The sequence below is a fragment of the Mesocricetus auratus genome, unplaced genomic scaffold (genome assembly GCF_017639785.1).
Source record: "Mesocricetus auratus isolate SY011 unplaced genomic scaffold, BCM_Maur_2.0 Super-Scaffold_100694, whole genome shotgun sequence".
Classification (NCBI taxonomy): domain Eukaryota; kingdom Metazoa; phylum Chordata; class Mammalia; order Rodentia; family Cricetidae; genus Mesocricetus; species Mesocricetus auratus.
Genome location: NW_024429268.1, coordinates 678,154 through 703,928, shown reverse-complemented (window position 1 = coordinate 703,928; position 25,775 = coordinate 678,154). Strand labels below are relative to the sequence as shown.

The 25,775-nt window shown below is 41.6% G+C and overlaps 1 protein-coding gene across 1 annotated transcript in view; it reads left to right on the top strand.

Annotated features, from left to right (window-relative positions):
* The window catches only part of Cntnap2 (contactin associated protein 2), a 2,029,549-nt gene that overhangs the window by 1,740,235 nt on the left and 263,539 nt on the right, over nt 1-25,775 (top strand). Inside the window, exon 16 of the mRNA XM_040740424.1 lies at nt 866-1,036. Within this exon, the coding sequence (XP_040596358.1) occupies nt 866-1,036 (171 nt within the window). The remainder of the gene's footprint in view (nt 1-865; nt 1,037-25,775) is intronic.

Genomic DNA, 25,775 nt, shown 5'->3' with positions numbered 1-25,775 from the left:
GATTGGAGAATTAGCGTTTAAAGCTCGTGGCTTTAGTAGCTGCTTGGAAACACATCTACGTATTTTGATCTTAATCTGGCCTTAACCTGTGATGTAAAAATGCACACATTAGAAAGGAGCCTTGTTCACAGACAATCAGGTTGCAAGTCAGGTTATAGTCCCATTTTAACTTCTTGATCCATTTGTCCTGATGGAATCCGAGTAAGTTGGTTTGGAGTGTTATAATGCCTTGTAAATTGTTCCTCTTGGGACACTGGCCACTCTGCCAGGCAATGGTTGGGGAGGGTGCTTCACGCCTTCCCAGGAGTTCTTGGTACTGATTGACTAAGATCACCTGTGTGTGAGTTCAGATGGCATCTGATCCCAGACTCTAGTGTCCCAGGACCAAAGATTACACCAGCTCCTTGTGGTCAGAAACAGAAATAGAAACAGTTAATTAGGAGAGGCAGGCCCAAGAGTGAGAGTGGGCTAGTGATCTGGAGGAAGAACTGCATATGCTGTCTGGCCCTCCCAGGATCATTAAAGTCCCTACCTCTTCCATTTGTATTTCACAGACTTTCTCACATCCTGTGCACGCTCCGTTCTTTAGACGAAGCCCAAGGAAAGCAAGGTTTCGGTCCTGCTCTGCAAACTGGCCTCTTTCACGTGTAAATCTTGATATTTTAGACCTTATTTCCCTGCCATACCTGGAGTTCTCTGCACCACTTGAAGGCAGCCCCCCTTGAAGAGTCTCTGCTCACCTCAGCAATTGTTTAGGGAAGCGTGGCTATTGCCCAGAAAGGGTTATTAAACTCAGGAAATTGGTCTTTTATATAATCGCCCTATAGAGGTGTAAATTATCTTGTCTTCTGTCTTCATCCCACAGGAAATTATTGGAATGCTGCCTCCTTCCCAAATCCATCATCCTACCTGCATTTCTCCACCTTCCAAGGAGAAACTAGTGCTGACATTTCTTTCTACTTCAAGACGTTAATCCCTCGGGGAGTATTTCTGGAAAATCTTGGGAACACAGACTTCATCAAGCTGGAGTTGAAGTGTGAGTATTTATTTTCTATCAACATGTTAGTGGCCACTAACTCTGGTCACAGAAATGAACTCAAGAGGGTTGGCAAAGGATGCAAGAAAACACTATTCTTCTAATGGTAGGAGAGCATGCAATAAGGTTCTTTGTGCAATGCTCTTGCTTACCAGGGAAGTAGGTCAAAAGAAGGCAGAGGTGTGTAAACAGATCTGGTGCACAGAGAGCAGTGGGACCGACATGGAGGAAAGTAGAAGGACATATACAGATACCGGTGTGGCTGAGGCAGCCATAGACCAGCTGTCTGATGAAACAAAACACTGCTGCGCACTTTTCTCAATGAAGTCTACAGCCACACCTTCCAAATAAAGTGTGAGATCTTAATTTGCTTAGCCAAGGACATAGAATTCAGAGCCAGCTCCGGTTGGCTGGCCTTGCATCCACCAACCACATGGAGCTTTACTTTGGGACTGTTTCCCTGGGAAGACAGGCCAGGCAAATCCACAAACAATTCTTGCCTCACCAAGGCTCTTGTAGCCTTAGGGCCCAAGTTCAGATTTAGGAAGTAATAATACACAGACCTCCAGGTTAAATGTTTGCTTGCCAGGCTCTTCCATATGTTAAAATAAGTCAAAGTCATGTGGAAGACTCTGAGCCAAGTCTTCTGCGAGATCTCGGGCCCCTGCTGAGTATGTCAAACGGGCTTCCCGCCCTGTACCCATCCCCTAACCTTGAGTTTGTCAGATCAGCTTCCCCCCTGCATCCTTGCCCCCTGGGTTCTCTGTCCTGCTGTTAGCTTAGGCTTCGGTTCCAAGAATAACCCCAAATCCATTTCCCAGTATATCTGAGGTTTTTCTCTTTTTGTACTTATAAATATGCAATGTGCCATTTTAAAAAGACAATCTTACATAAAAAATTTTTTTTGCCGTGGAAATCTCACTGGGTTCTCTTTTTAAATGGTAGATTCTGACACAGCAAAAATGGATAAGGGTGTTGAAGAGTCTTAGGTTCAAACCCAAATTTGGGATTGAATTACTTACTTGACCTCTATGGATTCCAATTTTCTGAAATATAAAATTATGATGTTAATTTTGGGAGACTGTTGTGAAAATGGGGAGCAGATATTTGTGGAGAATTTATTTTGGTGTCTAGTAGGTACCAGAATTACCTTCCCAAGGTTGCTCATTGTAATTCAGGATCTTTCGGGTATGACAGGCTCTTTCTCAACCCAGTTGTGCTAAAACCTGGGTCCCAAAGCACCAAACACTTGGCTGTTTCAAAGATCAGCATGAGACAGTGGCTCCAAATCTGTTGTCTCACACCAAGGAAGGTTAAAGATGTGCACTCTCATGGGAGAATGTGCAGCAGAAGCAAACTTCACTAAGAATCACAGAGCAGTAAGAAATTGAGGGAAAGTGTCAGGAAGTCCTGAGAGGAAGAGAGGTTTCCAAGAGAGGAAAGGACTGCCAAGTTACTTTGTCCAGGGGATTTTACAGAGCCATGGCAGAGGCTAGACAAAGACTGACGTGATGCCTGTTGGGTTGGCTAGTTTTCTGGGCTGTGGTGACTGAGTTAATGGAGGCCCACATGCTCTATACCTGTCCCCCTGGGCCAGCGATGGAAATGATCCTGTGTTGGTCATGTGCTGTTCATCTCTTACTCCAGCCTTGCTATCAACCTTGACTGTCAATAGCTGTTAGTCATCTTATTCAGCGTCACTACCCTCAGACTCGAAGATACCTCAGGAGCTGTTCATTACACTGTGTTCTCTCTATTCTCATATTTACACAGTCGGCTATAGTTTTACCATGGCTGAGACTGAATGCTATCCCAGCCACCATGATGTAGACACAGTCTTTCTTGATTACTACATATCTAGCGAGGGGTCTGAGGTAGTCTCCTAAGCAAAAGCCCATTGTTAGAAGTCACCCTTACTGGTAGATGAGTTTGTTGCAATCAGTTTCATTAGAAGCAAAAACTAAGATAGGATGATAATGAATTAAATATATCCCTGGGAGCTCTGGGGAGGGAAACAACTGGTCTGCCATCACTGGCCCAGACCCTTGCCCCTTCCCTTATCTGTCTAGCTTAGTTTTCTCATATTCAACTTCAAGCCTCCTTTTCCTCTCCCTCACTGGTCCAGACCTTGCTATGAAAACCATTCACCTTTCTTTAACCCCAGCCTCTGTTCTCTCTGCAATAGACCTGGGCAACTTGAAGTTTTCACCATGGGCAAGATCTGATTAAAAAGAAGACTTAAAACAGTCTGTCCCTAGAATTAAAACTAATTAATTTATTGATTAAAATGCCCTCTCCACTGAATTAGGGCTCATAATTATTAAAACAGGATTTTTCATATCCTTTGGTTAAAATTAATTTAATCAACTATGTTCTTTCTTCCACGTTAGTTAGATGGCATATTGGAAATAGCCCATGGCCTAAAAATGGACAGCTCTCCATTTGAAAAGTTCTACACTTTTCTATAATGTTACTTGGGTTCTCTGACTGCTTTACCTGCTTATATTTGGTAGAGCCATGTCTGGGTAGGAAGGGAGGGTAAGCCAAGTTCAGAGAGAGCAGGTGTCACATGCATCAAAGAGTTTCATTTATTTCTTATTGAGGAAAATCTTCAGAGAGGTTTTCAAAGCCTTGTAGGAGTGTGGATTATGAGCCTAAAGCTTCACCGGCTGCTCCGAGGCTCCTTCCTTGCAGGTCTTTCTGCAGTATGAAAAGCACAGTAGAAGGTGAGTTACAGCTTCCACCTTGCAGTACCGCTGAGCTTTCCTGTCATATAGTTTATAAGGGGTGAAGACATACAGAATCTCTAAGATGCAGAGTTGAAGCAGTCTCCTCTAGAGCCTCCTTCCTGTACCCTCTAAAAGCCAGTAAAAGTGAAAATACTTTTTTTAAAGGCCCCTGACTGGCAGACAGTAGAAACCATCACTTTGTGCATCTCCATTAGGTTACAAAAGGGAATTTGGTACGCTGTGTGCCGTAGGGGAGGGCAGACTTGTGTACATGAGAGAAACATAATTAAGGTAAGAAAGAAGTGACTCTGTGAAGCTGTCAACCCTTAAGAGAAACGGAGGTTCAAAGTAGTCTACAGCATACTTGGGCTGATCACATTTCAGCCTGGGAAAAGGCCGAGCCAAGCCATCTTGAATATATAAGTTCTCACAGATTTCATGCAACTATTCTGGCAAAAAAAAAAGTGACTGAAACACCAGAGGGCAGCTTAAAAGGGGGATTGTTTATCTCAGCTTAAGATTTCAATGAGTTGGTGTATGGTCGGGTGACCTCACGCACTTGGGCAGGACATCACAGCAGAAACAGTCTGTGTCCTGAAGGCTGTTGGCTTGAGACACACCCTGAAAGAAGAGAAGGGTCATGCGAAAGGGATTCGTGCAAGACAGAGAGCCCCAAGAGCAACCCAGGTGGCCTAGCTCCTTCCGTAAGGTCCCTCCCAATAGTTCCATCAAATTACAATCCATCGGGGGATTGATGCAGTCATCAGCACAGAGCCTCTAGTATCTGATTGTCTCTGGAACCATATCAGACACACACAGGGGCACTCCACTTAATCCAGTCAAGCTAACAATGAAGATTAACCATCAAATGTGTCACATCAGCCATTTGTCAAGAATGAAGATTAAGACAGACATGGTAGAAAGGTTATCTCCCAAGGAAGGGATAGAGTATCTTAAGCATTACATGCAAAAAATCTCTTGGGAGGGGCGTATTTACAGAGTTGACAACCCTAGTAGGAACGGCGTGTCCCACGACAACGAAAATGTGACAGCCCTCCGTCTCTAAGCAACAGGATGCAGTGACTTTGGGCCTGGGAGAGTTTGAGAATTGCTAAGAAAGGAGCGCTCATCTGCCCAGGACCGAAAGAAAGACCCCTGGGGTAGAGGTGCCTGAAGCCTGGTCTGTCATGTCGCCATGGCCTAAGGTTTTAAGATTGTGCTTCAACTTGTTTTTTCATCTAATCTTTTTTGTTTTCTTCCTACGAACAACATGGAGGGGGAAAACCCGGCATGGCTGGCACATGCTATCACTCCACTAATCACAATTTATTCGTTTTGACTTTTCTGGGTTGGATTTCTGGGGTAGTGGGTGAAGAGTCCTTCAGTAGCTGACTGCCAGGGGCTGAGGAAAAGTGTTTTCTGCGAGAAAACTTCGTTTAAACGCTCGCCTTTTCCCCCATTTAGTTTGTTAGGGCTTTCAAATAGGAATTTAAATTTTGTTTCTCTGCCTGTGTCTCAGAGGAATTTTGTCACAGTGCATGCCTACATGTTGCTTTCCAGAATAGCAGTCCCGTTAATTAACTACATTGTGCCCTTCTGTCAAGAGTAGAGGATTCCTGACTCAGAGAACAGTGAGCTTGTATACCACAAGTTAATGAGATGTCATCAACATCCTTTGCACAAGTAGGAAAAACAGGAGATAAAATCAGAGTCATCTTACTCATTAGCATATTTTAAGGTACAACTTTGACTGTTTCTTGCTTACTCTTTAATGTTTATTCATTCATTCAGTGAGTTTCTCCTGGATGTTTACTTGGCTTCTGGTACCGTGATAGGTGCGGGGGAACACGCTCAAAATACACTTTCTCCCCCTCCACACAGATATGGCCATTTGGAAAGCAGACAAGTAAACTGGTAGTTGATTATGAACAGGCCAACTCGGCCTTCTTGGGTCACTTTTGCCCCGGGGACTTGTTTCAGACTCTTTATACAAATCATCCCCCTACCCTAATAAACCCACTGAAGTGGACACAGCATTCCCACACCCACTTTGTATATGAGGAAACTGAGGCAAAAGGCAAGGATGGCCACACAGCTAGGAAGCGCGGAGCTAGGTCTCGGGCTCAACCTTTCGCGCCCCCTGAGTTGTCGCTGTGACCTTGGCAGCACTCTCTTCCCTCAACAGACAGACTGCCTGTGAGTGCTGACGGAGAATATTAAAGCCGAAGCGGAGTGACAGGCTCTTCCCAGGGAATGTAATGCCTTTAATTAAATTTTGATGGATGAGCAGGAGTCGATAAGGTAAAGATGAGAGGAAAGCAAGAATCTGGAAAGGAAGGGCGGTTCCGGGATAACACCAAAGGAATGAAAATATTGAGGACTGAGCCTAGAGACTCAGAAGGAAGCCGGGTGGTGGTGAGTGTCCTGTGTATGGGGAGTGGCCCTGTGAGAGCTAGAAAGTTGGCGAGTTTAGCGCTCAGTGCTCTCTTCTTTTGGGGCAAGGTCGGGCTTGACTCTAAAAGGAAAGTTAACGGCGATCTGGGGGTGTAGCGAGCAGACTGGAATTCATCAGGACAACTAACAGAGGCCAGATATACTGGTGTGTGTTTTGTGACGGGACGCCCAAAGGAAAGCTGAGCTTTGTGAGTGTGTTATCCAGCTCATACTTCGATGGTCCAATTGGCATGGTTCAGGCTTGCAAGGGCCCCTCTTGGCCGTGTAGCTCATGTCAGATACAAAGACTTCTGATCATGCTGATGGAATGAATGGAATGTATGCGCAAAGGTTGTGGAGAGGGTTGGGACCCAGGAACTATCAAACGTGGGAGTCCTCTGCATCACTGTTGCTCTGCTCTGCTTCACTGGTCTCTGGCGGTGAGAGCAGAGGAGGAAGCTGTGAGTTAATCCCGGTGCTCCAATGATAAAACCCCTGAGAGGTCAGAGATGTGTCCTAGGACAATGCGCTGCTGAATGTGGACTCTGGGGCCACAGGATGGAAAGGGCGCAGGGGGAGGAAGAGTTGGTCAACCGCTTCCTGGCGCAGAATATGGACGCTGGGACTGGCCGCTGTCATGCTGAGGGTTATTTTTTAGAACCTGTTAAGGGGCTCTAACTATAATAAATGGAAAGAAGTGCTTCTTAGGAACGAAAGTCTTTTTTTTATTTTTTTAAGGCAAAAGAGCATATTTAATGGAGATTTCCAGGGAAATTTACGAAAGAGATGAGGTTTCTGAAGGGAATGATTATTGAACGGGAAGCATACACTTATGTAGCAATCAGAAGCTATGGTAAGACTTTAGCATAAGCTCCCATGTTGGCCAAGCTTGAGCTTTTTTTTTTTTTCAGATATCGGGATGAGTCAGAGAATATCTGCCTTTAGCAGACATATCTACTCAAAAGAGTGTGGAGGCAGCACTCTAATGCCCTACTAATCTTAGGGAAGGGTATTAAAGGAAACTGCTCATTTCCACATGCAGCCTTCTGCAGCACACACACTCTAGGAAGCCACAGACGGAATTACTCTGCAATATGTAGAACGTGATGAATCAGAAGCAGTAAATTAATGGCAATTCATCTACCACCACTTCAGAATTGGAGCAATTTTTTTGATGTTAAAAAGAACTTCATGCATGTAGAAGCAAGGAACGTGGGATTCCACTTAACCAAGTTGTAGGCAATGGGGTGTTATTTTGGGATGCTTCTTAAAAACACTATGTTTTTATTAGCGAAAGTCAGGTGTTTACACCTGGACTCTTCCTTTTTAACTATCCAAGACAACCTGGACTATGGACATGAATTTAGAATGAATTTGAGCATTACTGTTTCTTTGTGAGTCTGGTTATGTCTGCATTTTGGAGTCTAGATTCAAAATGTGAAGAAGAGCTCTAGGCTGGTCATTACTATCTATAAGAAAAGAATTACCCATTCAAAATTATTTAAACCTATAAATATTTACTCGCAACAGTTGAAGATGTTTTACTTTATTTTTTATAATTTTTTATTGAGCTATTCATTTTTCTGCACTCCCTTTCCCTCCTCCCTTCTCCCCCTCCACCATACTGCCTACCCTCCATGGTCCCAATTTACTCAGGACGTCTTGTCTTTTTCCCCTTCCTAGGTGGATCCATGTTATGTCTCTCTTAGGGTCCTCTTTGTTACCTAGGTTCTCTGGGGTTGTGGTCTATATAGGCTGGTTGTCCTTTTCTTTATGTCTAATTTCCACTTATGAGTGAGTACATATTATATTTCTCTTTCTGGGTCTAGGTTACCTCACTCAGGATGGCTTTTTCTAGATCCTTCCATTTGCCTACAAATTTCAAGATGTCATTTTTTTTGTTGTCGTTGTTTGTTTGTTTGTTTGTTTTACCACTGAGTAGTGCTCCATTGTGCAAATGTACCACATTTTACTTATCCATTCTTCAGTTAAGAGACATTTATGTTGTTTCCAGGTTCTGGCTATTAAGAATAATATTGCTATGAACATAGTTGAGCAAGTATCCTTGTGGTGTGAGTGTGCATCCTTTGGATATATGCCCAAAAGTAGTATTTCTGGGTCTTGATGTAGATTGAGTCCCAAATTGCTAAGGAACCACCACACTGATTTCCAAAGTGGCTGTACAAGTGCGCACTCCCACCAGCAATGGAGGAGTGTTCCCCTTTCTCCACATCTTCTCCTCCATAAGCTGTCATCAGAGTTTTTGATCTTGGACATTCTGAAAGGAGTAAGATGGAATGTCAGATTGTTTTGATTTGCATTTCTCTAATGACTAAAGATGTTGAGCATTTCCTTAAGTGTCTTTCAGCCATTTAAGATTCCTCTGTGGAGAATTGTCCTTTAAGTCTGTACCCCATTTATTTATTGAACTATTTGGTCATTTGATGTCGAGTTACTTGAGTTCTTTGTATATTTTGGAGATCAGTCCTCTGTCAGATGTGGGGTTGGTAAAGATCTTTTCTCATTATGTAGGCTGCCATTTTGTTTTGTTGAACATGTTCTTTGATTTACAGAAACTTCTCAGTTCCAGGAGGTCCCATTTATTCATTGTTGCTCTCAGTGTATATGCTACTGGTGTTATATTTAGGAAGTGGTCTCTTGTGTCAATGAATTCAAGGCTACTTCCCACTTTTCTTCTAGAAGGTTCAGTGTGGTTGGTTTTATGTTGAGGTGTTGATGTGATTTTTGTGCATGGCAATAAATATGGGTCTATTTGCATTCTTCTACATGTTGACAGCCAGTTATGCCAGCACCATTTGTTGAAGATGGTTTCTTTTTTCCTTTGTATAATTTTATCTCTTTTGTCAGAATTCAGTTGTCAGTGGGTGTGTGGATTAATATCAGGGTTTTCAAATCAATTCCAGTGTTCTACCTGTCTGTTTTTGTGCCAGTGCCAAGCTCTTTTCATTACTCTAGCTCTGTATCAGAGTTTGAAGTCAAGGATGGTGATGCCTCTAGAAGTTCCATTATTGTTTTGGCTATCCTGGGGTTTTGTTTTTCCATATGAAGTTGAGTATTGTCATTTCGGGTCTGTGAAAAATTTTGCTGGGATTTTTATAGGATTGCATTGAATCTGTAGATTGCTTTTGATACGATTGACATTTTTACTATGTTAATTTTGGCTATCCAAGAGCATGGGAGTTCTTTCCATTTTCTAATTTCTTCTTCAATTTCCTTATTTAAAGACTTAAAATTCTTGTCATACAGGTCTTTCATTTGTTTGGTTAGAGTTGCCCCAAGATATTTTATATTTGTGGCTATTGTAATGGTATTGCTTCTCTGATTTCTTTCTCAGCCTATTCATCATCTCTTTTTAGGAGTGCTACTGATTTTTTTTAGTTAATCTTGTATCCTGCTATATTGCTTAAGGTGTTCATCAGTTGTGGAAGTTCCCTGATAGAATTTTTGGGGTCAGTTGTGTATACTATCATATCATCAGTGAATAGTGAAAATTCTACTTCTTTTCCAATTTGTATCCCCTTGATCTCCTTTTGTTGTCTTATTGCTCTGTCTAGAACTTCAAGCACTATATAGGATAGATACGGAGAGAGTAGACAGCCTTGTCTTATTCCTGATTTTGGTGGAATTGCTTTGAATTTCTCTTCATTTAGTTTGATGTTGGCTGCTGTCTTGCTGTTTATTGAATTTATTATGTTTAAGTATGTTCCTTGTATCCCTACACTCTCCAAGACCTTTATCATGAAGTGGAGTTGAATTTTGTCAAAGACTTTTTCAGCATCTAATGATATTATCATGTGTTTTTTTTCTTTCAGTTTGTTTATATAGTGGATTACATTGATGGATTTCCATGTGTTGAACCATCCCTGCCTTTCTGGGATGAAGCATACTTGGTCATGGTGGATGATTTTTCTGATGTGTTCTTGGATTTAGTTTGCTAGCATTTTATTGAGTATTTTTGCAACATTGTTCATGAGGGAGACTGGTCTGTAAATCCCATAGTTGGGCCTTTGTGTGGTTTGGGTATCAGGATAACCATAGTCTCATAAAAAGAATAGCTAACTTCCTTGGAGTGGGGTTTGCCTTCTAGTGCTTTGTGTTAGGCTCAATTTGGGGGTAGGTGTTGTTTAAACCTGGTTTCCTCATGGAATATCTTGTTTTATCCATCTATGGTGATTGAAAGCTTTGCTGGACATAGTAATCTGGGCTGGCATCTGTGGTCTCTTAGTGTCTGCTTAATGCCTGACCAGAACCTTCTGGCTTCCATTGTTTCCATTGACAAGTTGCATGTAATTCTGATAGGTCTGCCTTTATATGTAAGTTGGCCTTTTTCATTTGCAGTTCTTAATATTCTTCCTTTATTCTCTATGTTTAGTGTTTTGACTATTATGAGGTAAGGGGATTTTTTTTAGTGTTCTGTAAGCTTCTTGTACTTTCATGGGTATGTCCCTCTTTAGATTGGAAAAGTTTTCTTGTATGATGTTGTTGTGAATATATTTTCTGTGCCTGTGAGGGGGACTTCTTCTCTTTCTTCTATCCATATTATTTTCAGGTTCAGTGTTTTCATGGTGTCTCAGATTTCCTGGATATCTTGTGTTAATAATTTGTTGGATTTAACAATTTCTTTGACTGCTGAATCTATTTCCTCTATTGTATCTTCAAGGCCTGAGATTCTGTCTTCCATCTTTTATATTCTGTTGTTTATGCTTACATCTCTGGTTCCTGATTGTTTACCCAGATTTTCCATTTCCAAAGTTCCCTTGGTTTGTGTTTTCTTCATTGCTTCTATTTCAGTTTTCAAGTCTTGAACTGTTTCCTTCATTGGTTTGATGCTTTTTTCTTGGTTTTTTTAAGGGATATTTGTTGATCTGTTATAGTTTTGTTTGTCTTTTCCTTCATTTCTTTAAGGGAATTTTTCATTTTCTATCTAAGGGCCTCAATCATCTTCATAAAGTTATTTTTAATGTTGTTTTCTTCTGCTTCATCTGCATAGGGATGTTCATGTCTTGCTGTTGTAGCACCACTGGTTTCTGGTGGTTATGTATTATTCTTTGTGTTGTTGTTAAGGGTGTTCTTACCTTGTTGTCTGCCCATTTCTTTCTCCAATTGGTACGTGTGGAGCCTGTGCTTCTGGAGGTGTTCCTCTTACTCCAATTGGTGCAGTATGGGTTTGTGGTTCCACTGAACACTCTTTTAGATGCAGGCAGGGCTGAGCCTCTGATGATATCTCCTCCAGGTGTAGATGGGCCCAAGGCTCAGATGATTGCTCCTCCTGCTACAGGAAGTTCCACGGTTCCAGGTTTCGGGTGTGCCTGGTCTCAAGTGATTGCTCTTCTAGGTGTAGTTGGGGCTGAAGATAAGGGTGTGGCTCCAGTGTTTGGGTAGTTTCTGGAGGCTTCTTCATCATGGCTCCCACTGTCTACCTGGCTCGGGCTGAGCACGCAGTCTGAAGATGTTTTAATTTCTTGCTCTAAGTTTTTTTAGTTTGGATTATGGATTTTAACATCTTAGCATAAATTAAACATATGTGTATGTTTTATTAAAGCTTTTTGCATATCAATATTATTGGGAAATTTATAGAGAAATAATCAGTAGATGCAGATGGATTATGTTTTTCCAGACATCTTCACTATTTTGAGCTAACAATAGAGCTCTTTTCACATATGACTTAGGTATGTTGGGATGACAAAGATAAATTCCAGAATAAATTGTCCCCTAAATATTAAATTTTTGTTGTTACCTTAGGCTCCAACCATACCTGCTAGTGTGGAATTTTCCAGACAAGGCTGGAGATTCCTCCTAAATTGGTCAGATAGATTTACCTCTTTGCAGAATTTGTGGTCTTGATTTCCTTCCCCATACTTCAGAGACAACTTCAGAAGACAGCCCAGCTCTTTGGCAGCCCTCCTGTGACAACCATGTCACTCCCACCATCTCTTTTCTGTCATGAGACAGTAGGCCACTTCTGCTTACCTCCACACTGCAACAGAGGATTCTTCCTTTGAAAATCAGTCACCACTTTGGTGACAATGTACTGGTCTTTCTCTGCCTCTGATTCTAGACTCTTGAGTATCCAAGGACAGGTTCCTTCTAGTCATACCAGAAATGATAGTTTGTCCCCCTTCTGAAGCCTAATTCCTGCTCTAGAAGATGACATCCAGGAAATAGGCCTCTGAGACTTTATTCAATGATAGCTTAGAATACCCCTATAAGCCTATGGTTACTCATTTGTTCATATTGAAGGTGTTTTAGGACAGCAAAATATATAAATGTTAAGAAATGGAATTTCCTCTGCTATTTCATTATACATACATTATGGTGTGTGTGTGTGTGTGTTCATGTAGTACTCGAGAATAAGTCAAAATAATCAACAGAGATCAAAGTCAAGAGAAGGACCATCCCCAAGTAGTCAATAATATTCTTTACCTTTATCCAAGGAATGAAGAAATATGGAAATGTGTATCTGGCTTGACACTGACATTTGCATGTTTTGATGAACTAAAAGAGAATTCTTGCTGTGAGAATAATCTCCAAGGACAAAATGTTAATGAAACACTTGACTTTCTAAATAAGAAAGAAAAATATAAAACAGGATTCTTCAGCTGACCAGTCCAAAGCCATTTCCAGGATTTCCAGGCTGTGTTTTGTTCGTGTGCGAAGTCGGGTAAAACCAGGCCATTCATAAGGTCCCTTCCAGCATTCAGCACTCTGCAGACCCATCAGAGACTACCAGCTTGGTATGTTGCTTCTCACCCCCAACCCTCAGTGGATTCGTGATTAATGGGGCCTTCTCTGTTCAAGCAGTGACTCTCGGCTCTCCTGGAGATGCCCAGAGGAGAGATTTTTCCAGAACTAATAACATGTGTTTGTAGAAATTTCCAATGGCTACCGTTGATGCCTGGTTGTAAATGATAATAACGACCCCTGAAAATGTTTCACAAAGGACGTGAGCTTAGCACATCAAAGCAGAAGTCCACCGGATCTACCCAAAAACCTTGTCCTGTGCTCCCTACTCATTAACAATGCCGTTGTTTTCTTCATCACCCATGTGTGAGAATTTGAAGTGACCATTACGTTTCACTAGCCTCCCCGCATTGCGTAGGCAGTTTACATTGATAGGACACTGTATTTTGATATAGAAAAGCGCCGCTCCTCCTGGAGCTCTCATACCAGAACAGTACTAGATAAAGCATCGCATTCATCTCATTGCCGTAAGGTAGATGGAAAACAGAAGATAGACGCAAAGGTAATAAAACTTCAAACTCCTTTCCCTGTCTCCCAGGATGACTCTGTCCCCTCACATCCCTGGATTCTTGATTTAAACTGTCTCATGATGTGTCTTTTCTCCTCTGGTACCTTCTTCCTCTTGATATCCACTTCCCCCAATGCAGCCTGGTTTCTGCGAATCTGATCCCAGTGATCCTGTTCTTATAAGTCCTAATGGTTCCTCACACCTTGAGAGATCATGTTCATCAAGAAAACTCGATGGCCATTGCTTTAGTTTCAAACTTCAGCCTTCTTTACACTGTGCGCACGCTCCTTACCCGCCTGCACTGGACGCCTGAGTTCACCTACCTCCCAGTACCGGCATTCTCCAGCACCTTCCTGAGACTGCACGTGTGTTCACCTATTCTGGAATTCTCCTTTCTTCCATGACTAGGTGATCCTAGTCACACAAAAGTTGTTTTCTTTTCTATTTTCTCTGCATCCTTATTTAAAACACAAAACAGAACTAAGGTAGCATTGATTTGTCCTAAAAGTATAAAAAAATTTCTGTAAGACAATTAGTTTGGTGCATTTCCTGGAAGACAGCAGGCATTCTTGTTGATGATATCTTCCTACAGCAACTGTCTAGATGGAGTAGACGTTGTGTGTCATTAATGTAGAGAAATAGTTTTTACTTCTATCTCAGTAGCTCTGATTTCAATTTTTTTTTCTCCATTGCTTACTTGTAAGATCATCCCTTTGGAACAAGATGGCACTTTAGAGCATGTACACACACACACACACACACACACACACACACACACACACACACACACACAAACCATACCCAGCATCAGCCTGCCTGTGACCAGGCAGAAGACCAGGGTCTTACTAAAGGACCATTCAGACGTGAATTCTCACAATCTGAAGCAGAGACAGGAAAAATAATGTGCTATTAGTGCTCAGTAATAAATGAGCAGATCATTGAGAAAAGCAGGAGAGTGCATATGAATTTTAAGATGTAATAAGGTCAGAGACCTTCCATGTGCCATTCTAAGAGACAGCAGTGTCTCTGCAGGCTCGATATTTTTCATAACAACAAGAGTTTCGAGAGAGGAGTTAGTGCTGCGGCCAATCAGTGCGTGTTAGTGATGCTGGGGAGCTGTGGCAGCCAAGGATGACGCTCGGGACCAGTTAATTCAAAGCTGGTTTTAAAATAAAACAGGAGACGATACAAGAAATCAGGAGTTGGGCTGCATTCAAGCATAGTGGGTGACTAGCGACGATTGCTTAAAACAACGCAAAACCAAGAATATCTCAAAAGGGTTAGGTACAATGGCATGAAGCTTTTTGTAAGCCACGGGACAGCACTATGTCATTAAAGTCATGAAAGGAAGCATTAGACAACTAGTGTCAACCAGGAAGCCTAGAAATGGCTTCCAGAAATGACAAAGTTGGAAAAGTTGTCTTTTGTAAAGACACGTTGTTGATATTACAAGGTAACTTCTAATGGCAGGCCCAAGGGGAGAGAAAAAAAGATTAAAGTCTTACCTAGAATCTCAGGTTAAATCAGGAACCCCTCATGGGCTAGAGGCACTCTGCCAACCTTCAGCACAAGCCCCTTCTTTGCTTTTTGAGACAGAGTCTCTCAAAGCTACCCAGGTAGCCTTGAACTGTCAACCCTCCTTGCCTTGGCCTCAAAAAATGACTGTAAGACAGGACTGTGCCACTCGGGAGGCAGAAGCAGGCGGATCTCTGTGAGTTCGAGGCCAGCCTGGTCTACAGAGTGAGTTCCAGGACAGCCTCCAAAACAATACAGAGAAACCCTGTCTCGAAAAACAAAACAAAACAACAAAAAAAAAAAAACAAAAACAAAAAACAGGACTGCGCTCCCAGTCTCAGCTTTCATCATAAGTTCATGTTAGCTGAGGTCATGCTAAAGCGTATTCCTAAAAGTTCCAAGAAAAGGTCATTCTTACCTGTCTCAGTCACATTCATTGTATCATTTTGGCTTTCATCTTCCTACTTCAGGTACTTTCTAATTTATAAGTAGATTGGATTCTAGAAGTTTCTGAGTTGGGTGTCGAGAACACTAAATGTGTTTTTCTACATACACAACACTGTGTACAACATCCGAGCTCCACAGCCAGACATAAAAAGCATTGGACTCCAAACTGCAAGGGTCAAGTGGAGGCATATCCCGGGGTCTGGAGGCCATTTGATCTAGAGTGTCAATGAGGAAGTGCAAAGTAACTGCTTCCCATGTTTCTGAACCCTCAACTTGTACTCAACACACTCGTTCAGTATGGGGAGTTTTCGCTTGTCCTTGTGGTATTCAGAGCGCAGTCCTGTAAGCACAGGGGAGCTCAGGAGTATGATGCCCAACAGATCCTACTCATCCATTCAAATATAGTATTACAACATCAATTTTTTAAATACTGTATTTTCTCATTTAAAACTTGATGTTGGAAATAAAGCATCGTTATATCCATACCATCAAAATTCTGGATGTCTGGGAAGGATAATCTAATACTTTGGGAAGGTAACTTCTCTTTAAAAATGGGGAAAACTTGATAAGGTCATAAAAGGGTTAGGAATAAGAGATGCTCTTGTTTTGGAATAAAAATAAGTTGCTATAACAAATGCTCAGGCTTCATCGTCCTGATGGGAATCTATATGGCTGCTGTGCACTGGTCAATGAAGAGATCCCACATGGTTAACTGGAAACCCAGCCTCCTTCTGTTGCATGGTTCCACCATGTCTTAGTGCCTGGAAACATGCAAATGCAGTTGGCAGGCAGAGGATGGGTGTCCGTGAATTGCGTTCTCCTTTCTTAACCACATTAGCCCAGAGGAGCACACATTCTTTTGCTCTTGGTCTGTTGGTGAAAGCTCCTCATGTGGCTCTACATAAATATCTGGGGACTGAAATGCATATCCTGCCTTGACAACAGCTCTGCAGGGTAACTGAGATACAGAGCTCAGGAAGTGTGAGTAGTCATAGGTAGTAGGACACCGAGAAGGAGAGTCTGATCCTCACCTGAAGAAATCCAAAAGGCTTCCAGAAGACACATCCTTTGCTTCAGACTGAGGGACAGCAGGCATATAAACACAAGCTTGGGACATTTTACAGAGGCAAAAGAGGGTAAGTCACAGGAGTTGGGGAGGTCAATCATGGCACACATAGGCAACCGGAAATCACAGAGCTGAAGCTCTAAGGGCAGTCAGAAGATGGCTTTCTTTAAAGAAACGACCCTTGACACATCAGTGTTAGCTCAGAGGGGGAAGCTAACTAGACTCAGGGCCTCTTAGGAAATTACCTGTTTTTTCTTGTCTTTGTGGATAGTGTTAAAATGATCAAATTTGGTTTTCTGCATCTTTGAATTTGATTCCTCTGATGAGAACTGACGCGAATTCCAAATGGCGTCTCATGAAGAATGTGTGTGTTTAGTATTCTATGAAGACTTTCTGGGTGAGTGCAACCAGAGCCCATGAATAATAGAAGTGGTGCATATCTGTCGAGTGTAATTATAACAGTGAATTATGCTCGCCCCGCGTTCTGCTTCCTGTATACATAGTTTAACACTGGAACATGCTGGCTAAAGACCTGTGAGGATTTTGCTCTGAAAATAGCACACCCTTATTTTCAGCCTTTTCCTTTGAGACAGAGTCTCATATAGCTCAAGTGTGCCTAGAACTCAATGTGTGAGAGAAAATGACCTCGTGACCTTGAACTTGAGATATTCTGCATTGTCATTCCACAGGTTGGGGTCGTAGCATGAGCTATGAGACCTGGTTTATGTGGGGTCCCAGGTTTGATGAGTGCCAGCACACCCCGAACTGAGCTACATATTCCCAGCCATTTTTAATAGAAAAAAAATTACATCTGATTTAAAACGTATTTCATGGTAGAGTTTAACCACTACTTTTTTAAGTTTCTAAGAGTTAAAAGTATAGAGAAACTGTTTCATTTAAAATTCCTCCAGGGTCTAGGTTTAAATGAAATCTCTTTGTCTGCATTTTGATTAACTAATTGCCCTGATTAAATGCTTGTTAGAATGATAAGATTGAGTTGCTTAAAATGCCACCAGTCTTTGCAAAGGAAAGTGGATATTATTAGATTGTAACTTTGAAAGTACACAAATATTGTTTTCATGTTGTCAAATGACTTAAAAATCCAAAGAAGCAAAGGGTACTTTTTAAAAACTATAATTCTGTATTCCAATATATTTGAATTACCATTTGGTGCCTACGTTTCTAAATAATTTTCTATTCCTTTATGACATTTTCTTTGCAAAAGTGAGATTATGTGAGTCATACAATTTTATAACCCAATTTTCATATAAGAATATGTTATAAGCACATTTCTATGTCAATTTTTTAAAGCTCTACAACAGTCATTTTTTTAACTAAAGGTAATGGTCATGTCAAAATGTCAAAGAAGGCATATAGCTTGAAACAATTAAATTTTATATTTAAAACACAAGAGTAAAATATAACTAATGTTTTTGTAATATGCCTTCCTGAGAATTCTTATTGGCTGGTAGCATGCTAACCTGATATTTTTTGGAGTTTGTCCTATTATTCACTGGCCTCCTGCATGAGAATAAATGTATTATTATATCAACAAATTGAAGCATAGGTTTTAATTGATTGTTGAAGAAGACACTTCAACTACTAAGTATTCCCTTTACCAGAAAACCCATGCTGCTGGGCTTATCTCTTTTTATTTCATTTTTAAATGTCATATATGAGTACTATATTTACATATTTTCTACCCCACGGTCTCCCCTGTCCAAATTCACCTGTGCTGTTCCAACTCCTATTCACATTCATAACTTCTTCTTTGTTATTATTGTGTCAAGTACACAATTAACTCCCTGATTTTATTAGTGCTGCTCATATGTTTAAGGGTTACCACTTGAGATTTCATAATCTATATAGGAGTGCATCTCTGGAGAAAACTGATTTGATTTTCCTTCTCTCGGAAGTCATTAACTACCTGTTGCTAATCATCTAGGGTAGAAACCTTGTGAAATTTTCCTCATCTACATCCCCTCTTGTTGAGTATTGGAACTTCGGTACACATTAGGAAGCTATTGATTGCCCTCAGGATAAAAGTGCTACTATTGCACCACTGGAGATAGCTTGCTGGGATGGTCCTTGCCATGGTTCATAGGCTTTAAAGCCAGATTGGACTTTTGCTCTTGACAGCTCGAATAGCACCTTCTGATAATATCAGAGCAAATATGCATGGAGGAAACTTCTAGATCAATCCCTCCATGTCATCTGTCCAAACTGCGTGGTTTCCTCAATCATAGGGTCTTACCTTCATGTTCTTGGAAGCAGAGAAGGCCTGAGCAAAAAGAACGTGCTGGAGAAATCCCTATGCCAGTCTTAAGAGTTGAATTACAGAACTGTAGTAATAAAAACAGCATGACACTAGCATGACACTACAGACGTGTAGATCAATGGTAAAAAAAAAAAAAATAGAAGATCGGAATACAGTGTGCCAAGTTGTAGCCATCTGATATTTGATAACGAAGTCAAAACTACATACTGGAGGAAAGACAGCATCTTCAACAAACGGTACTGGGAAAACTAGAAGCCGCATACAGAAGAAAAAAAATGGACTCATATCAATCACTCTGCATGCAAATCAACTCTAAATAGATCAAAGATCTCAATGTGCAGCCTGAAAGACTTACAGCAAAAAACATGAGCTAAACTCTTATGTTTTCACAAACTTTGGTGTTCTTACGTTGGTTCCTAGTTCTCCATCACACAACACCATTTGGGCTACTGCGAATCTTCCTGTGTACTACACTGTTCACAGGCGTATGGAGGCCAGGAGTCACACTGCGTGTCTTCCTTCATCTCTTCTCCACTTTAGAGTTTTGAAGGCAGGGTACTCCTGCTTCTGTTGCCACAGCAGCAAGCGTGAGGGAAGAGGGAATGATGAAACAGGAGACTGAATTAGGACAGGGCCATGGAGGATGACCCAGTAAGACAGCGATGCCAGCGGATGAGCCTTTTCCCAAAGCTTCCTCCATTAATGCACTCAGTGTAGGTGTGCAGAGCCATCCAGAGGCAGAACTTAGTAACCAGCTCACACAGACCTGAAATGCTCTCTCAAAGGAACTATTCTAGGGAGAAATCATGTCCCTTTAGTTCACTAAATCAGAAAAAAAACCATAAAATGTGACTGTTTGAACTGTGTACAAACTGGTCCTAAAAGACTTCTTCTGCGTTTTATATATGCAGATTTTAGGGAGACAATATATTTATTTATGCAATATATATACATATATATGTATATATATATATATATGAAAGCTGTGTGTTCAGCAGTCAAGATCAAAAACAAAGAGTGGTTTGTGATGGGTCATTATCATTATTTAACAGTTTCCAATTCCAGAGGAATGCTTTGTTCAAGCAGTGTTTGGTTGGTACAGCCATCGGGAATTTGTGAAGTGTTTTCTGTCGTCTCTCAGATGTGGAAATATATGACCTCAAGGATCTAACTCTTCAAACAGCTTTCACGGAACACTTACCTTAGGAAACTTCCAACACAGAGCTTCAAAGACCTAGCATTTTTAACATTTGACCCCCTAGGTTACTCTAATACCCAATACTGATGCAAGATTAAGAACAAATTAAAATAATCATAACTAGTGAAGAAAATGAATGAAATTCTTTAGATCAGTTATGTCTCTCTGTGGTTCACAAGCAGAAAGAACGTTTTCCATTTGTTAATTGTATGACCTGCTGGATGTAGTTATGATACTTTATACACGTATATAGTTTACTTTGATGATCTTCAGTCCCTGTTATCATATCTTACCTCCTACAACACTTCTCCACTTCCTCTAACTCTGGGCCCTCCTTCTGCTTCCATACAGTAGTCTCTGTGGCTCTCTTTCCTCGATATTATTAAGCATTGTGCATAGATTGACAGATAGATGGATAAATGTGTGTGTATGAAAGAGAGAGAGAGAGAGAGAGAGAGAGAGAGAGAGAGAGAGAGAGAGAGAGAGAGAGGGAAGGATTTATGTTTTTAAGGCTGAACACTTGGGAATGGAGAACCAATTGGAGTCTCATCCCTGAGGAAGACTAATTTCCCCTCAGTAGTCATTAATTGCCTGTAGCTCGTCATCAAGAGGTAGGGTCTTGTGAGATTTCCCCCATCCATGTTGGCACGTTAGGTAGTATTATCACCCACTCATATGTCTCACCACTTACATTTAGAGTGTGTTGACCCTTGCTATGGCTTTGCTTTCCCAGTCATTCAGCACAGCTGCACTCCATAGTGTTAGTGCATCTGCTGCTCCAATGGAAAACAATTTTGCATTTTATGTTGCAAGTCTGTAGCATGCAGAAAATACGTCTTCATTTAGCACTTCTAGAATCCTTCTTAGAGAAGCCTTGTCTGCAGTCTTTACTGGATGAACACTGAAAGAGTTTTTTGAAAATGGAGGGGTTGCTAAACAAAGGTGACCTACAAAGGGGAAACACAGTTCGTGGCGACAAGGGAAATTTCTGACAACCCTCCTTCTGGCAGACTTATCCACAGTTCACATGACGAACTGTCTCCTCCCAGAGTCTGTCTATCCTCTCATCCTGGCCTCTTGTCTTTGTCTTCTCTTCATTATCAGTGTCTCCATCAGAACAGACATCCACATACCAGTCATTTAAAAGGCACAGTCGATTCACCAACTAAAATGCTGTCTCCTCGGCCTCGGCAATCTATGGGGTCTATGGTTGTAGATCAGTATTTATCCCTAGTATACAAATGGACTTTGGGGGCCCATTCCACACATGGGGATACTCTCTCAGCCTAGACACATGGGGCAGGGCCTAGGCCCTGCTCCAAATGATGTGACAGACTTTGAAGATCCCCAATGGAAGGCCTCACCCTCCGTGTGGTGCACAAAGAAGATAGGATATGGAGTTAATGGGGAGGCATGATGGGAGAAGGGGAGGGGCGACTTGGACTGACATGTAAAACAAGCTTATTTCTAATTTAAATAAAACAGTCTGGAAAAAATATTGTCTCCTCATAACCTCCATGAGGAGATAACTTCACCCTGTTAGTATCTCTTCCAGTCACAACTCTTTCCTCTTTTGGACCTCAAATCCCATGATCCCCTTGACTTGGACCCCCCCCAAGCCATTTAATTAGCCTAATATCTCTGACATCACTTTAAACAATCTTCACAGATTACCCATCATGTTATATCAAAGCAAGTATCTTTCAGGAAGTATTTCTATTTGGCAAAAAAGAAAAGAAAAGAAAAGAAAAGAAAAGAAAAGAAAAGAAAAGAAAAGAAAAGGAAAGGAAAGGAAATGTCTAAATAGTGTCAAAAGAACCAATTCCCTGACGTTCATCTTCTCAAGTCTCAATGTTTTCTGTACCTGGGGAATCTTTAGGAATCTAGTTTTAACGGTTTGTCTGAAGATCTCCCTTGATTACAAACACTGTAACCCTGAAGTCACCATCTGGGCCCTCCATCTAGTCTTCTACATCTGGATCTTCTCTGACCAATGCTGATGCCTCTGCCCACTCCATCCAGGTGGTGGATATCAGACACCCACCGCCTGTCCTACATCAGGCATATGGTACTATTTCAAGCCACGTATCACTTTCAATTGATTTTTTTATCTTTAAATCACATGGGTCCGTTAATATTCAAAAAGTTATTCTCAGAGTTGGCTAAATGCGTGGAGAAAACTAAAATTAGAAAGGCTTTGCATTTTAAAGACAGCACTCTGCTTCTGCCTGTCCAATGGTATCTCATTTTCACTCCCTCTTCTCTGCAGATGCCTTTGTTTGTGAAGTTGAGTTTTCAGCTATAATAATAAAAAAACTTAAAGGCTGAGATACATGAAGAGAAATATTTCTCATACTCAAGAGGTTATCAGGATATGGAAGATTTTTAAAGCAAGTTTATAACATTGATTCTTAAGCTCTGAGCATTTCCTTGAAGAGTTTCCAGAAAATCTTCAAATAAATTTTTTTCCTGGCTCTTGTTCAATTTCAGATGTGTTTAACACCTTTTTTTCTGGTGTGAATATGTATGGATGGCTTTAAACCTCTCTACATTCACAAACTGACAAAACAAAAAGAAAAAATATTAGTTAGGAAACCAATAAGGTAAAGTTAGTAAAAGAAAATCTCTACACTTCATAATTTCTGGGGTTCTAATGGCTTACAGCCTCAGTCCTCATCTAGACATCCAGGGTGAGATTAGACGTTAAAGTTCATCCTCTGAAATCGTTAGTTTTTAATGCTGTCAGGTCCACCCATTGTGTGTTTCTGAATTGAAATGCTGAGTACTGTGGGGTTACACAGTTAGAACCAACTGACAGATTACAAAGACAATCATTCCCATAAAGTTACGTACACTCCTGACACCAATTGCAAGCACAGATTCCCCACCACCATCCCAGACTCAGTAATTCTCCAGAATTCTCATGGAACTCATACCGGTGGTCACTGCACTCAGAGCAGCCATTGTTAGAAGGAAAGGATGAAAATCAGAGGGGGGGAAAGCACAGAGTGCAGAGCCCAGGAAGCAGCCCCCAGAGACTGAGCTTCCAGTTGCCTTCTCCCTGTGGAGTCAGGAGCATATTTCCTTCCTGTAGCTATGTGTGACAACATATACAGAACATTGAAAGCCTAGGAAGCTTCCCTGAGCCTCAGTGTCTAGTTTTTTTGTGGCTCTCTTATGCTCGCATAATGAAATACTCGTGTCTGCTTGGTTTCCAACCCCTCAGATGATGGAACTACACAACCCAAAGTTCATACCCTATGCATGTTATGGAGAAAAGTGGGGTCACCTCTCAAAACTTATAGTCTTGTTAAGAACAGGCTGAGAAGGAAACTCAAGGACAAACTTATTAGAAAACTCCAAGGCAGGCATGCTGCAAATGCCGGCTGCCACTCAGAGGAGGAGAATGGTGAAACAGAGAGGACACCGTGGGACACCGTGGAACACCGCGTCATTTGCAGCAGGGCCACATGGCAGAAGGGAGGGGAAATTATAGCACCTTGGGAAAAAAATAAGAAAGGTCAGAGTGTCTAGGAAAATATGCCCATGCTTTGACAAGTATCAAAACCAAATAAAAAAAGGAAAACATATAAAAAGAAGAAAAGCTACACTTTTCTGAATAATTCGGAAGAGTGGGCAGTCATGTTAACGCATCCCCATGGCTATAAGTGACTACAACTAGGGGTAGGAATTCTAGGAAGGAAAGTTGTGTTACCTCACTGATGAAATCATTATTCCTCCCAAATCTCTAACTGATTTAAGGTGAACTAGCCTTCGTGGTGAGTGGTCCCTTGGCCGGGTGATTGGCCAGCCCAACAGGGACAACTCTTAGGGGAGGAGGTGATACAATAACACATCTCCAGCTGGACATAGATTCTATTCTTTCAGGAGGAAACAGCGTTCCTTAAAGGGCCTCAACAGTAATCCAGCCCTTAGCGCAACGTTAACACCTGGAGTTGGTCAATCTCTCTGAAACAGGCGGGTATTGCTTGGTACAACTGGACTCCATTCTGAACCATAGTGTGGATGTATCTGATACAACACGAAGACCCCAAGAAAACAAAGGAACTCTTACCAGGCAGAATATATCCCAAGGGTCTAGAGATTGTTTTCCTAACACTGAGGGTTAAATGCAACCCTCTTTTAGAGAAAGACTAAATATAAAACTTATGTGTGTTCTCTAAACTAAGTTTTTAATACATGGTGATAAAGCCTAGATATGACAGAGAGTGTGGCATTTCAATACACTTACATAATGTATAATGGCTAGATAGATTCACATCTCTATCACTATATATATATATATATAGAGAGAGAGAGAGAGAGAGAGACAGACAGACAGACAGAGATAGATAGATAGATAGATAGATAGATAGATAGATAGATAGATAGATAGAATATCATTGTGGAGGGTAGAGACAATATTCAAAGTCTTTTCTCTTAGCAATTTTGAAATACTAAATTAATTGTTAATAGCTTCTTCCTGTGCTAAATTTAGAACACTAAGAAGCCTTTCTCCTGGGCAGAGGCACACCCTCCCTCTACTCCCTGCTTCCTCGTCCTCCTCAGCTCTGGTAACCATTCTTCTAGAGTATGAAGGTCAAAGGTAAATTCTTTGTCTGACACTTATTTAAATCTTACTAGTCACTCAAAAGATTTCTACGTATTAGCAGGCCCACTAAAAGAAAATCTGAAATCCTCAGTGTCTCTTAGGGCAGGATTCCAGGGCCATGTACCTCTATATCAGCTGACTTAACAACTGAGGCGAGTCATTGCTCCCCAAACATGGAGTGTTTGGGGACAATACTGAGGAACAGTTGCTTCCAACAGATACAGCTACTCTGTGTGTGTGTGTGTGTGTGTGTGTGTGTGTGTGTGTGTGTGTGTGTGTGTGTGCATTTGGAGTTGAGGGAATCTTCATCCAGCTACATTGTATTCTTAGCAAAAAAATGTTTATGGGATTCCAGGTGCCGTTCCAAATGTTCGGTGACACTGGAAATGCCTGGTTTCCCCTCTTTGGGGGTACTGTTACTGTAGCGGTTTGCCTCCTGTTCATTCATTCATTCATTCCTTCGTTCATTTGTTCACAAAATGTTAAGTGTGTGCTATATGGCAAGCATTGTTCTGAGAGGGGGAAAAAAGTGACCACAGTAGAAAATCCTCTGCCTTAGGGAAGTCAAGAACAGGCACAGCTGAACGACCTGTCATCTTTAAAATCAAGAGAAAGAGGGGAAAAACCAAGATGAAGAGGGGGGTGAGGACTTGAGAGCCGTTTGCTATTTAGCATGGAGTGTCTGGAGACAGCGTTTCGAATGTGGTGGCTCGTGGGCAGAGAAGTAAAGAAAAGCGAGCAGCCCCGCCCTGAGGAAGGTGCACATCCTGCTGTGGTTAAGGACAAAGCCTATGCGTGATGAGAGTTGGAAGAAATGGGGGACAGAAACACTAAACAGCAGAAGTTATTTAAGACAAGGAAAAGGGGAAGCAACACTGGTGGGTACTGAATAAGGACCATGGGGGTGGGCTTTGTGCGGACGAGGCTGTGGGGAGTAGGTGGTTGCGAGCATCTTCACGTGCAAGGCAGCAGGAGAGAAGGGATGATGACTTGGGTGCACCCTTGACCAGGAAGGAGGATTGGGGGGGCGCACCGTGTGAGTAGGGGCAGCTGGCCATAGGTGGGACCAGAGATCCTCTTCACTGCTTCTCTTCCTCTCTCTGAATCCCACAGTGATGTGATTTCCTGCCCTCCTGACTTTTCTCATAGCTGTCTCAAGTTTCTCAATTGCCAACCACACCAGTGATCTGT